The 14296-nt window shown below is 47.1% G+C and overlaps 7 protein-coding genes across 7 annotated transcripts; 5 read left to right on the forward strand and 2 right to left on the reverse strand.

Annotated features, from left to right (window-relative positions):
• Positions 1-130: 130 nt before the first annotated feature.
• LY89DRAFT_655726 (putative zinc alcohol dehydrogenase) lies at positions 131-1250 on the reverse strand. Its single transcript, XM_018212355.1, has one exon. It carries the CDS (start codon positions 1202-1204, stop codon positions 176-178), a length of 1029 nt encoding a protein of 342 aa, XP_018065247.1. The 5' UTR covers positions 1205-1250; the 3' UTR covers positions 131-175.
• Positions 1251-2269: 1019 nt separating this feature from the next.
• LY89DRAFT_739875 (uncharacterized protein) lies at positions 2270-2932 on the forward strand (the record flags this gene model as incomplete). Its single annotated transcript, XM_018220521.1, has 5 exons — positions 2270-2459; positions 2517-2562; positions 2615-2694; positions 2750-2864; positions 2914-2932. 5 exons carry the CDS (start codon positions 2270-2272, stop codon positions 2930-2932), a joined length of 450 nt encoding a protein of 149 aa, XP_018065248.1.
• Positions 2933-3812: 880 nt separating this feature from the next.
• On the forward strand, positions 3813-5006 carry LY89DRAFT_595729 (putative short-chain dehydrogenase; the record flags this gene model as incomplete). Its single annotated transcript, XM_018209880.1, has 3 exons — positions 3813-4414; positions 4477-4752; positions 4877-5006. The coding sequence occupies 3 exons, from the start codon at positions 3813-3815 to the stop codon at positions 5004-5006; spliced, it is 1008 nt and encodes a 335-aa protein (XP_018065249.1).
• A 101-nt stretch (positions 5007-5107) lies between these two features.
• On the reverse strand, positions 5108-6599 carry LY89DRAFT_595551 (uncharacterized protein; the record flags this gene model as incomplete). Its single annotated transcript, XM_018209866.1, has 3 exons — positions 5108-6108; positions 6157-6258; positions 6332-6599. 3 exons carry the CDS (start codon positions 6597-6599, stop codon positions 5108-5110), a joined length of 1371 nt encoding a protein of 456 aa, XP_018065250.1.
• Positions 6600-6614: 15 nt separating this feature from the next.
• LY89DRAFT_787229 (FAD dependent oxidoreductase) lies at positions 6615-8973 on the forward strand. Its single transcript, XM_018223054.1, has 6 exons — positions 6615-7177; positions 7255-7655; positions 7714-7879; positions 7925-8227; positions 8282-8391; positions 8439-8973. Exons 1-6 carry the CDS (start codon positions 7113-7115, stop codon positions 8804-8806), a joined length of 1413 nt encoding a protein of 470 aa, XP_018065251.1. The 5' UTR covers positions 6615-7112; the 3' UTR covers positions 8807-8973.
• A 186-nt stretch (positions 8974-9159) lies between these two features.
• Positions 9160-10522, forward strand: LY89DRAFT_655732 (galactose mutarotase-like protein). Its single transcript, XM_018212356.1, has 2 exons — positions 9160-9864; positions 9930-10522. Exons 1-2 carry the CDS (start codon positions 9329-9331, stop codon positions 10438-10440), a joined length of 1047 nt encoding a protein of 348 aa, XP_018065252.1. The 5' UTR covers positions 9160-9328; the 3' UTR covers positions 10441-10522.
• Positions 10523-12415: 1893 nt separating this feature from the next.
• LY89DRAFT_787231 (uncharacterized protein) lies at positions 12416-14283 on the forward strand (the record flags this gene model as incomplete). The annotated part of the gene is made up of 2 exons (XM_018223055.1): positions 12416-13147; positions 13466-14283. The coding sequence occupies 2 exons, from the start codon at positions 12416-12418 to the stop codon at positions 13853-13855; spliced, it is 1122 nt and encodes a 373-aa protein (XP_018065253.1). The 3' UTR covers positions 13856-14283.
• Positions 14284-14296: the final 13 nt, after the last annotated feature.

A 14296-nucleotide genomic window follows, 5' to 3' on the forward strand; every position in this document is an offset into this window, starting at 1 on the left:
GAAGATCTGAATTGCCAAGTCGGCCTGATTTCTTCATTTTCTCAAGCCATTGAGTTCTTGACTGCATCATTACCCGATGCTATGTGAGAAATAAACTAAATGCTAGCATTAAGAACGAAAGTTCGCTGACGTTGCTGTTGAATGAGATCCCGAACTCATTTGCAATTTCATAGTTTCATGGTTTCTTCGATACATGAACAATGATCTTTCCACGTGCCCTATGCGTTTTGAGCTTCTCGTACGCTTTCACTGCTTCCTCAAACTCAAACATGCTATCTATCACTGCTTTTATTTTGTCCTCCTGCATCCACTTTCCCAGCTGAACCAGCGAACTATGTTGACTTGCGAGAACAGGAAACCCTATCTTCCGCTTTCCACCACCAAGAAAGCTCGGTCGTAATAGTCGGTAAAGTGCACCGACGATTGATTCTATGTTGACCTGCGAATATGACCCACCCTGACGCAAGAAATGATGACACTCTCGGTAGAGATTCTCAGGTGTCCCAACATTGTCTATCAGCGAGCCAAAAACTGCGCCTTTCTCCTTGAGAGCTTCAACAGTGTCCATTGCAGTATAGTCGATCACCTCGTCCGCACCCAGCTCTTTGCAGAGAGAAATGTTGCGGGTGGAACAAGTAACAGTGACGTTCCATCCCAGTAGTTTTGCAATCTGAATGCAGAACAAGCCACATCCGCCAGAGCCACCGTTGATGAAGATTCGATCGCCTGCTTCGGATGGTAGCTTAATGACTTGTAATGCGGTCTGGCCAGCGACTCCAATACAGGCAGCATGATCCAGATCAACGCCTTCTGGAAGCAAAGCAATCGCCTGTGAAGAACAGACCAAATACTCTGCAAGGGGTCCAAATTGCGTTGGACGACCAAGACAACCAAACACGAGGCTTCCCGGCATGAATCCTTCCACTGAAGATCCAACATCAACGACCCGGCCAGAGAAGTCAATGCCAGGTGATGAGGGCGTCGATATGATGAGCTTGGCGAGAAGTCCTATCTCGGGCACTCTGTAGTCCGCAGGGTTCAGTGACATGGAAATGACTTGGACTAGTACTTCGCGTTTTCCTAGCTGGTGGCCGGGTCGAGTTGCAGATTCGGATAATTGTAGATTCTTCTCTAGCCCTCCTGCAGTGCTGGTCCAAAGCCAGGCTCGCATAGTATTTGGCGAGGTGGAAGGATCTCCTGCCATTTGGATTCGGTGTCATATAACCTTGGGTACTTGAAGAATTGAAAAGAAGTCACGGAGACACAGAAATCACGAAGTAGAATTTCCATTGAAGAAAAGTGTTTCAATCCCTCCTCGACCCGCATCTTCGTCCGAAGACGGCGGAGAACATGATCGCGGTGACATGTGGAAATAGTCACATGACTAGCCCCCTTTAATGAAAGAGAGAGCAAGAGGATGTCAACTTTTCAGAACCCTTCGTATGTCTGCCTGCCTCAGATCACGAATTGAAGCAAAATTCAATGTCAGCTGACACTCAGCATCTGCAAAATCCAATATCCTTGCGATGATCATGAAGATCATCAGCCCCACATTGCAGATGAGCCGTCGTCGTCATTGAAACATAGGATTCTTGCTATTCGAGTGAAACATGCAATCTGGAGGGGTAAAGAAATCCCTTAGGGTCAGAACTTTTATGCGAGCAATGTTCTTGCATTCTAGAATGTGTCACAAGCAAACCTCTTCCTGCAAGCGTGTCCAGCTGATGGCCAACTTACCGAAACCCCAGATTAATCAATCTCATCTTGTCATGCTATGTCGTGTGTGCCTTCTGAGTGTCAATTTGAACGTCATTTGAAAGTTCTGAATTTGCAGTGCCAAGCATAATATAGGGGCATTCAGGCTAAGCGAGCGGCATACCATGTGCATTATGCCGTGCTGGCTCTTGTACCCGTGTACCAACATTATCTTGTCTTGCTGCAATTAATACTTTCCTAGTCACCGTACCTTTTGCAAATTTTCATGGCCTGACTGACATGAATCGGGTCAAGTACGCAGGGATCGATTGTTGGAATTGGGATTCTCGATCCTCGCCTACCGAGCGTCGGTTACAGAAATGCACGATACAGTAACCAATCTACCGGATATGCAATGGCATTATTGGTCTAGCAAGGGAATCAGATCCTTCACGGTGTTGTGTATTTCAACATATGAAAGATCCTTCTTCCCATATCGAATCTAGCTATATCAGCTCAAATATCAACCAGCTTCTCTCTCACCACTAGTACCATACTGCATATCAAAACCACCATGCTGCGCATGTACCGCGAAGTTGTGATTGCAGTTGCGTTACTCTTGACTGGACACACAAGCGCCGCCGCACTACCTGCCCCTTCTGATCCCCTTATCGATATCTTGAACGGCGAGAGTCAGGGCTTTAATGGAACGGCAACCTTCAATAGTACCGAGATTCAAGACAACGCTTATCAATATCGGTGGTGTTAGCAACTCCTTCAATCTACCTTCTAGTCTAGATACTAACACTATGGCCACACAGATCATGGAGGAACATGCAACTGGGCAGATACCGACAAAGGCACTGTGTAAGGTCATTCGTTGTTCATGTTTTTAGTTCCAGACTAATTTAGTGCATAGGACCTGGGGTGGCTGGAGCCATTGTATCGACAAACCGGACAATACACAGTGGACCTCGCTAGAATTTGATCGTCCGACATGTGAATCTCCTTTTTGTCCTATTGTTAATTTTCATCGTGGCTGACGTTAGTATAGATGTTTGTGCGTGGTGTGGGAAAGGCTGCAATGGAGGAGGATCACGGTACTCTCAGCCTTCAAATCCTGTAACATGCATGCGCACACCGTCATATTGTAATGGCCTTGGATCTTTGTAAGTGTTGAGAACAGTCTCGAGTTCATCAATAGCTAATACGGGAAAGTGTTGCATATCAACCTTAAGCCGCAATTTCAAAGCAGAGTCAAGAGTTGGAGAATTGAGATTGAAGCTCGAATTGTTCTTTCAGGGGGAAAAAGTATTGTTAACATCGGATTACGACCTATAACGACTAACGACTTGGACTTGGGAAATCAGACCTGCAAATTAAAGCTGTAGTGAAGCGGCCAGATGAGATTGGCACTTACCACCGTCAAAAAGTTGACACTTGGGAAAGGATTTTGTGTTGCCGCTCTTAAAAAGTACTTTATCTCGAACATTCCTTCTCATCTGCTATTGATCGACTGAACACATTCCACTCACGGTGATTCAACGTTTAGTGTAAGCAAAATATGCCAAGTGGCCATTGTCTGTCTTCCAATCCTAGAGTAAGTAGGAACGCTGGTTTCGCAGTTTATGGGGAGCTGCAAAATGCTTGATTCTTTTTTTCTCAGTGAGATACAAATTCACCGTCAGACACTCACATCGTGCGCAGTCCAAACACAAATGTCCGCAGCCTGACAGCGTCCAGTACACCTCCACATCATATCCAAAAGTCCGAGGGCTAGGCAAGCGAGGATGACCCCTGATTTGCCGAAGGCGAAAGAGGCGTACCTCGGCCACACCTTACCGCATTAGGAGAAAAGTCTCTGATTGGACGAAGCTCCTAATTGGACGACATACTTGGACATGGACAATACGATCATTATTCTCCGCGCTCTCAAAAAGAAGAGCAATCCAAAGATCCCCACATTTTTAGTAGATGTCTATTTAAGGGGAGCGCAAGTCTCCTTCATAAGTCAACGAAAGCAGCTTGATTTTCCTTACCTCTCCATCTTTCCTCTCAACGCGAACCCATCTATTACAGGAACACATATATCTAGACACAAACAGACGAACAACATCATGCCGAGAGTTTTTGGTTTCATCAAAGACCAGCGCACCAACCTGCCGGTACCCAAGCCTCCGACCAATATCGCAGATGCGACCTACATCGTGACCGGTGCCAACTCAGGTTTTGGACTCGAATGTACCAAGCACCTTTTTCGCATGGACGCCAAGCGCGTAATAATGGCAGCAAGATCCCGCTGCAAAGGCGAAGCTGCCTTGACGGCAATCCGGCGCGAGACCAGCCGCCCGAATGTCGGCGAAGTCTGGGAACTGGACCTCACATCCCCCGACTCAGTTGAGGCCTTCGCCAAGCGGGTCAGAACACTCGACAGGCTCGATGCTCTGATTGCAAATGCAGGAGTTGTGATGGCGAACTTTCAGATGGCTGAGGGCATTGAGATGTCCCTTCTGGTTAATGTTGTTTCTACGATGCTGCTAGCCTTTCGCACGCTGCCCAAGCTTCAGGAGTCCGCACGCAAGTTCGGAGTCCAAACACACAATACGATTGTCACGAGCAACAGTGCCCTTGAATCTGAGATGGAACATAACATAGACTCGCTCCAGGGCGATGTATTTGATGGACTTAGCAAGGAAAAGAGCTTCAAGACAATGGTTCAGTAAGGAATACTTTCATGGGCGACAGAGGTAATTGTCTACTCACTAATACTTCGTTCCCCAGATACCCCAACACGAAGCTCCTAGAGATACTCGCAGTTCGTCAGCTGGCTTCACTTCTTCCCGTATCCGAGTTTGGCGTTATCGTCAACGCTGTGAATCCCGGCTTTTGCTACTCAGAACTGGACCGAAATGTTGGCACCATGGCCAAGGTGGGGATAACTGTGATGAGAGTATTGCTGGCAAGAACAGCAGAGGAGGGTAGCCGGAACCTTCTGCAAGCTGCTTTCGCCGGTCCCGAGAGTCATGGTGCGTATTGTTCGGAATGCCAAGTGAAAGAGTACGTCTTCCCTTCTCTTTTCTCGCATCCTATTTTTATATTGTCTTCTTCGGCTGGATAGAAAGATCAGAAAGTCTCAGTAGTGGTGATGTGCACATTCATGGGCTAATCACTCGATTGATAGACGTGATGTTCCAGCATGGATAACAAACGATGTCGGCAAGACTACACAGAAGCGTGTTTGGCTCGATCTGCTTAAGAGGCTTGACACGATCGGTCATAGTATTGACATCAAAGCCCTCACAACAAAGTAAAGGGCGATAGGAGAAATCAGTCGAGGATTGAGTGGTTTCCTGGCAATAGTTAGCATGTATAATTATCATTGATTAATCAATCAAATTACATCTCCACTATCTCATCTACAAATAACATCCCAAAGTTTCTTACTTTGGTCATCGTGGAATGCTGCTACCCATGGGTACACGCTCAAATGTGCTATAATATCATCCAATGTCTCGAGGGCGAGAGTGTTGGCCAGAACTCGGATACGCCGTGCGAAGGATGAGTCCGGATGATAGTACTGTTCAAACTCCGGCGCAGACAATACGAAGATGAACGTAAGCCAGAGATAGAATGAGCTGTACTTATGGCCTCGACCACATGCCATCTCATCGTCAAACCTATCAAGACATTTCCGGAGTAGATCAGAGAGCAGTGGAGAGCACGCAGACCGTCTCCCACGAGTATGATTGAGAACCGTGCTCATGAAGGCAAGAAGCCCTAGCTGGCAAGCATCATCTAGCAGGCGTGAGGGCCGTGCGCTGCCAAGCGGAGCATAGTCGATCAGTCGCTGAATGATGGATATGACCATGTCTAGGTACTGGAAGGCGCTGAGTTGTGCACGACCAGCATAGTCGCAAAGAGCTAGCACGTCCGTCATGGCCAAACGAACTACGGTACTGATCTCGTCCAGCGGATAGGGTAGAGTAACATATGGTCTTCGATCATGCAGCGGGACGACATGAAGAGGATCGGGTAGTGATATTGATTGGGAGCTGAAGAGAGTCGGTGTTCCCTCCAAGAGTGCGAGCTCGATATCAGCGCGGCGGATCTTATTACCCACCTCGGGAGTACCCGAATATACCGACGTCAAGCCTCCGGGGCACAGGTCCAGCATCCGCTTCAAACCCTGCAGGTGGATTCGGCTCTCACCTGTGGAGCCGTTGATGTTGGAGTACATGGCCAGTGATATGGCTACAACGATACTGGAATTTTGTAGCTTGGAATTAGTGTCCAGATCCCGACGGAGCAGGTGCAGAGCCATCACAAAATGCTGAGTAGAGGCAACGGATTTACCACCGTAACCCTGGGAGTGAGAGATGCGAGCACTTGTTACAGCCATAGTGCAGTGGAAAACTTTTGAAATATTAGTATAGATTTTGAAAGGCGGCTCTAGTCTCTTACCGCATGGGTCCTCGATCACGCGCTCGAACCAGATCGTCCTGCTTTCCTCTGGCTGGCGGCAGAACGCTCGGGGGTAAAGCTCCTTGGAGACATCATGGTGGACTAGATGCAACTTCATTAGTGAGCATTTCTTGATACTCGGACAGGAACATGAAGGGCAATGAAGGGCACCTACACTCATAGAACAAGTATCGGACTGAGGACGTAAGAGGTACCGAGATCGGAAAGTAAGCTAACTCTGCTCCGGAGAAAGGGTTTACGGGCAAGATGATGTCGTGGCTGTGGCGTACGACCTTTGGCAGGAGTGGCCGCCCCTCCGGATGTTCGCCTTCTGTAAGAGCCTTCAGCTCGGTCCGCAAGCAATCGGGACGGACTCCGTCCTTGCATTGCTGCCTCTTATACCCTCTTACTAGAATGATTCTCCCGAGATTCTTCCCTTTCATGGCATGGTTGCGAACCAGCCTTTGTGAGCGCCGATCCAGCGGCGCATTGTTGTTTATGAAGCGGAACTCCATGAATTACCCAGGTGCTGGCATTGTTTCGAACATCAAAACACTGGGGTGCGATGGTGTGCGTAGTTAAACCCCTTAACCCCGGAGGAGCTGACTAAGCTACTCCTGATCCTGATCTGGCTAACCATCAACCGCGGGGTCAACGGGAACATCAATTCAAAATCTCCAAGTCTCCCCAGCCTGCCTGGCAACAACTTTGATCATGGGAATTTTGATCATATTCAAAACCTAGATACTACAAGGATGATGTGTCATGCTCTCGAGTGAGTGGCGATCACCGCGTCGTCCGGTCATTGCCGGACGCGTGCAAGAGTGGGCTCTCGTGCTTCATTTCTGTTCTCTTCTCAATGGTCACAAAAGGGCGTACTCGTCGTGCGATTTCGTACTCCGAAGTTGGATAAATTGCATTAAGCTCTATATATATCTGATATTGCTCAATTCGAGATGACTCAAGTTAACAAGGACTCGAAGATCATCATTGTTGGTGCAGGAGTATTTGGACTTTCCACGTGAGTACTGATGAATAGTATTCCATATGTGTCTTAAAACTATTGAAAATGCAACGCTGATGGAAAATTCCTCCAAGTGCTCTATGGTTGGCCAAGTCAGGCTACAAATCAGTCACAGTCTTCGACCAACAACCATACTTCACCAACTCATACCGCGATGGTGCCGACGGTGCATCAGCAGACATCAACAAAATCATTCGTTTCAGCTACGGAAAAGAAATCGAATACCAAAGTCTTGCACTAGAAGCATCGCATATTTGGGATGAGTGGAATCAGGAATTGGCAAACCTGAAGCAGAGTGGCGAGGATGCTGGATTACCTCCGGGATTGAGCTCAGGCGACAAGCTATGGTTCAACAGTAGAATGCTGAGAATGAGTGCTTCGGAATCGTATGGAGAATTCGAGAAAGAGACTCTAAAGACCATGGAGAAAGAGGCTAGGTTGAGGGAAAAGCAGTTTGAATGTAGGAATGAGGCAGGTATGCATGCAGTCATCAAATGAACATCTTTGTGGACCAAGTCACTAACTCGCGAAAGACATTCAACGAGCACAGGAATCAGGTTGGGGTCACAAGGTCGACCCATTTCATAGGAAAGAGCTGGGACGAGCTCATAGTGCTGTTCTTGATTCAACAGCTGGATTCGTGGCAGCTGGCAGATCATGCCTCTGGGCCTTGCATCTGTGCCGAAAATCTGGGGTGAAGTTTGAGCTTGGTGCCTAAATCGGAAAACTGAAAAGATTTCTCAGTAGAACTGATGGCTCTGTCTATGGCATCGAGACTGAAGACAGCCGATCCCATTCTGCAGATCTAATTATTGTTGCGTGTGGGGGCTGGACTCCCACATTGGTTCCAGAGATCTCAAGAAGCCTGGAAACTACAGCTGGGTCTATAGTGACTGTACAGATCCCGCAAGATAACCAAGAGCTTTGGGACCGATATGCGCCAGAGAATATGCCGGTTTTCACTTGGGGTATGAGAGAGGGGAGAGGCATGTATGGATTTCCAAGAATGGAAGATGGCATAGTCAAGTTTGGATATCGAGCAACGAAGTGAGTGATCCCAGATTGGAACCACGTACTACAACATACTTAATGATCTTGCAGGTGGACGAACTATGATGATATTAATGGGAAACCTCTTTCTGTTCCAAAGACAGCTCATACTAGTAAGAGAGAAACAAATATCCCTCTCACAGCTCTTCATGCGGTTAAGGGTACGGTCCCGTTACACATGCAAGAGATCCATACTAATACTCTATAGATTTCATCTCCGAATACCTACCCGAGCTCACTCCACTGGGAATCAACTCCACGAGGCTTTGCTGGTACACAGATTCAATAGACAACTCTTTCATGATCGATCACGTTCCTTCGCGGCCTGGCTTGATGGTCTGTTCTGGTGGATCCGGTCATGGCTTCAAGTTCCTCCCTATTCTTGGTAGAGAAGTGGTAAAGATTGTCGAAGGTGGCAAGAAGAATGTTTATGGTGAGATGTGGCGTTGGAGAGATCCCAAAGAAGGGGGCAAGAATAATGGGCTGGAAGAGGGAGTCAGTGGTCCAAGAGTTCTTGCCAAGCAAAAGATGGCAAGTGAGAAAGATTGGTCATTTGGGGGTTCTTCTCGTCTGTGAAAATCTGCAAGAAATAATACCACGACGGGATAATTTTGTATGCTTCTAAGATATGAGTTGAATACCCTTCTCATCATATGTGAGGGGTAATGTGGGGTAATTGGCCACTTTCAAAACCCACCACTTTGAAGTACTCAGCTCAAACCCCTTCCAAATTTGAATCAAATACATGTCAAAATCCACAGAACGACGAAAAGCTTTGGTTTCATGGGAAAACTTCAACGATCACCTACAGCCGCTCCAATGAGATCTTTCAATTGAGATCCACAGCCTTGCATAGCCTTACATTGCCCCACCTTCCAAAACAGCCGACCCCACTACTCACATCAGGCTGAATGATCATGACAGCATCACGACAACATCCAACCTCGAACATCATGCCGTGATTTCCACCCTTCATAGTACTTCTAAGTACATGTTTTATATACCTTTTCATCTCAATCAACACCACAATAGTTCTTCCGTTTCTGCACATCTAGAAACACAATTTAGCTACCCGACGAAATCTACACCGATCACAAAATGTCGTCCTCCCCCACGCCCTTCCAATTCCTCCCCTTAGGTGCCATCATCCAATCCTTCCTCGTAGGAAAAACCAACATCGTGCAATCCTTCCCCAAACAATCTCTCTACGTGTCGCACAATGCTCCCTTCTTCGGAGAAACGATCGGACGAGTCGCGAACCGAATCTCGAATGCGAAAATCAATTCGTTGAACAATAAGTCTTATTCTCTCGCGCAGAACAATGGGGCGAATTCTCTACATGGCGGAGTCGTGGGATGGGGAAAGAGGGTGTGGGATGGTCCAACACCGGTGGGTGTGAGGAAGATTCCGGGTGTGGATGGATTGGAGGGTGGTGAGAGTGTGGAGTTTAAGCTGAGGAGTGAGGATGGCGATGAGGGATACCCAGGGACGGTGGATGTATCTGTTGTTTATACTGCAGGCACACAAACCGAGGGTGTAAAGGAAGTTCGAGTCCTAGGAATTGAGTATGAGGTCAAGATGGTTGATGATGCGAGCGGGGCACAGGAGACTGCGGTCAATGTTACAAATCACTCGTATGTCCTTTCGTCAATCCAAACAACTCGCTTGATTATTTGAACTTAGCTAATAACCGAGAAAGGTATTTCAACCTAACCGGTGCCCCGACAATCGAAGGAACAGAAGTCTCCCTCTGTACATCCGACTTCCTCCCAGTTGACGATGGAGGAATCCCAACGTCCGCAAGCACAGCATCATACCCCGGCGTAACAGCCAATAAAACCTTCACACTCGGCGCCACGGAACCAGACATCGATGACTGCTTTATTGTCGATCCCTCAAAAGCCTCTTCCATCCCTCTCGATACTCGATCTTCTCCGTTGCATAAGCTGATCACTGCTTATCATCCCGAAACAAAGATCCATCTCGAGGTTCTGAGCACAGAACCCGCGTTCCAATTCTATACGGGAAAGTATATCGAGGTCCCGGAGGTGGAGGGAGTTCCTGCGAGGGGAGCGAGAAGTGGGTTCTGTGTCGAGCCGAGTCGGTATGTGAATGCGGTTAATGTTGATGAGTGGAGGGGTCAGGTTGTGTTGAGGAGGGGAGAGGAGTATGGTAGTAGAGTTGTCTACAGAGGGTGGAGTGATGAGTAGGAAATCAATTCTTTGGAAGTTGTTCAAATATACATGATGGGAGTAGACTGATCAATGAACAACCTATGATCCATCAAGCCATCATGCTAGCTTAAATTCTTTCGCTGCTCCCATCATAAGAACCAGCACCCCATTAAAACACGGTATCCAAAGTATCGGACTTCTCCAGTTGTCCTCCATCCAGAACAGAGCTTGAGACAGCGTTGAAAAAAGCCGAATGTCTTCAGAGTAATTTGAAAATGGATCTTGGCCAAGAAGGAACACCCGCTGCTTTTCAGTTGGAGATACAGCAGATTTCGTGTTACTCCGTGGCAATGCAATTTCATCGTGGTTGCTGACTTTGGTCCCTTTATTTCTGTCAAGGGATTCCGGCTTTCTTGGTGGATTACAATCCATTTCTGAAGACTATGAGTATTGGTAGGGTCGTCAAAATACGATACACCCCTCCTTTCGCTACCCCGCACTTAAGCGAGCAGCCCCTGAAAGAAGCGATGATGCTCTATTCGGAAGACACAAGAAGATATCACATCTCAGAGCAAACTAAATCCCAAAAGAGCAAGATGATCGATTTTAAGTTATTCTAATCTGTGAGGTTCCTCTCTCAAAGTTGTAAGAAAGAATGTCATGGAGCTTGCCTGCTCCCAAAGCAACACAGCCGCACACCAATCCACATCAACCGGAAAGTCATCATAAGAAAAATGAGGAATCTTGTTCCAAAGCTCCTTCGTCTCCGTGTGTGCAGCGTTCGAGGGATTCGATTATTGACTGTCTACCTCTCTCTTTTTCTTGTCATCAACATCACTGTCTGCTGTGATGTAGCTGTACAAGCCGTTGGTGCCCGGCTCACGTGGTACGATGTCAGCTGTCTCGCGGTTTCAGCATCATCCGCCATTGTCATTGATGCTTAACAGTTGATGACTAACCGGCTCCAGAGTCAATGGGTGCCGCTAGGAGTGGCGAGATCAGAACCAGAACTGCCGTGACTTTGTAGAAATACATGTTTTGTCCGATGAGGTATTTTATTGGGAGCCCTGTGAAGTCTTCAAAGCGAGTCAGAGGGAACTAAGTACCAAAGTATAAATGTTGAAAAATGTTGAATCGACTTTCACTATCTGATAGTGGTTAGGAGTCAAGGAAGAAAGGACATCAGTAAGGTTATATGTAGTTGCTCGGGTCTCACTTTCCATATTCGCTGACCTTCTTCTTTGTCCAAGTCTAACTTACTAAATCGACTCACCTGAACACATATTTTAAATACATTTCGCTCAGGCTTATTCTCACCACTCAGAGCAATAGAAACCCCACTTTCGAGCGGGCTAAAGCTAGGAAGTCTGAGAGTCTGATCTGCAGGATCAAAACCTTGCAAAACAAGAGTTTTGTGCTAATTGCAAAGCTGTATTTAATCCGATTTTGAAGGATTAAACGAATTTTGTGAAAGGAATGTGTAAACGGTTAGTTGAAGACATCAACTTTTGGCGCTTGTATTGGCATAGGTCCTAGTCTCGTACTTCGTACTGTACAGTCAACTTCGAAATCAGTTTAGCGCCTGAAAATACCTTTGATTGCTTAAACACGATTTACAGCCAACGCCATACAGAACCGTACACCTGCATCTTGCTCGATTTATGCCTAAGGAGAAGGCCTGTGACGGGCGATGAATCGCGCCAAAACTAGAGTTTGAGCACGTGATGATATTCTGCTGACCAACTTAGCCTGACTGTGGCTTGGCAACAACTTTCAGCTCTTCGTATTTGCCTCGCTCGTCCATGATCAATTCCCTCCCGCCCATCTTCGGAGTATTATCTGCTTGACACTGGCTATCTTCACTCAAATCCTGTATGAAATATTGTGTATCGTAGAACATTCGTTGAGGTTCTTCAGCCTGTGCGCGACTGGCGAGCCTTCTGTCATTGCGAACGGCCGGGCTTCGTTTTCAGAGTTACGCCCACACCCTTGACATTCTGCTGCCATACTCATGGAAGGGCTCTACAATTTCTACGCAGACCACGGAGTACGGTACACGTCACATGCCTTCAATACCAGCTATCAAGATTTCGAGGTGACTGACGCACTTATCGATATTAAGACAAGGCGGATTCCTGTCGAGACGATCCGCGTGCTCAACTCAAATATCGACGCTTGGTTACGCACCCAAGAAGGTTCTAGCGGGCTGCATATGGTATGGATTCCTCTACTAAAAGATGCAAGGCCCTGGCGCTACGAGATTCGCGAGTCCACTTTCGATGCTATATCGAAGCATTTCCATGTTGAGAAGGCTCTTCGTTATGGATCCACAGCAGCAGCGGGCTTTGCGAATTTCCGAACTGGAAATGTAACAGGTAATTCTGCCTTCTTGCCTGACCTCCTAGTATTTGCGTGGTCCTTTGACGCTTGCACTGGCGCTACTAGAGGGATCTGCTTGGGCGATCCGTGGATATTATCAACAGCACAAAACTTGCTACAATATCAACCGGCACTTATCGGTCATCCGATGGCTGTGGGATACATAGTTATCATCATACTTGGCACTCTAATGGATAGAGACTTACTGCGCGAGAATCGAAACATTGCGGAAGTCGAAAACCGCACTGGGTACCATGGTTGGAAGAAATCGTTCGCTGGAGTCGCCAAGGGTGAATATGCCACACTTTCTGCTCGAATGAGTGGCTGTGCAACGTCACTGGCAGGCCAGCAGAGGATAGCAAAGGTATCACGAGAAGCAATAGCATTTGTCTCGACTATGTCATCCGAGCACCACATGAAAGGATATTCTCAATTTCTCCAAGAACGAATATCGCTATCAGCAAAGCAAAGACTATGAAAGATTTCGATACAATACTTGGGACGAGACTAGACGTACAGGAGTCACAATTAGAGTTTCTGAAGCAACGTACTCAGATTCAACTTACTGCAGTACGACACCTTTCACCGAAATATTTCCTCTTTACCTTGCAGAATCTCAAATTTGCGTCAAACTTTCGAGAGATTCTGAAGTATCTACATGCAATTTCTGACAAAATAGTAGCTCTTCAATCTGATTGCTCAAAAAGACGCAAAGCTCAACATCGCAATCGCAAAAGGCTCAAGAACGCTTGCATCAGCAAGCAAACGAGACTCATCCTCTATGAAGACTCTGGCCGCTGTCACCGTGGCGTTCTTGCCAGCTACCTTTGTGGCTTCATTATTCGCCATGCCTCTACTCAACTGGAATGCAAGTCAAGGCTCGCAGGTATTAAACGGCCGGTTTTGGATCTATTGGGCTGTGACTGCACCGCTGACTATCACGACTCTCGTTATCTGGCTAACATGGACACATCGTCAGTCGTTGATTCATCGAGCCCAGGATCGCAAGGATAGGGACCGACTCGTCGATGAAATGAGTGCAAGCACAGAGCCTACTCTCGATGGGCATTAACAGAATATTAAGTAGTGAGATGGCAATGAAGACTTGAATCTTGCGAAGGTGCAAGCTCATGTTTGATGATACGAACGAAGCCTTGCTCTAATTGTCTATTTGATTGTATGTATAAGTTTTCAGGCCTGACATATCTCTGTAGGAGTTATACATGCTTGAAAGTAGAAGGATTTTTCAAGTGCGTGGGTGTGCTACACGTTATTTGAGCGCTTGATACAGAGGTTTAGACCCTTGCTCAGTATGTTAAGAGTCACGTCAACGCTATAAACGGCTGGGGTGGTCTGTGCTCACAACTTTTCCTCACGAAAGGGGCGAAGCCGTTTTGCAAGCGACTGTACCTGGGCCCGTTACGGTACTGTACTGCATTAAAACGATGCATGGCTCGATGCGCTTCTAACTTTCCAGACGCGTTACGAATGGTATGGGCGAGTCACTGGAGTC

The sequence above is a fragment of the Mollisia scopiformis genome (genome assembly GCF_001500285.1).
Source record: "Mollisia scopiformis unplaced genomic scaffold LY89scaffold_25, whole genome shotgun sequence".
Taxonomy (NCBI): Eukaryota; Fungi; Ascomycota; class Leotiomycetes; order Helotiales; family Mollisiaceae; genus Mollisia; species Mollisia scopiformis.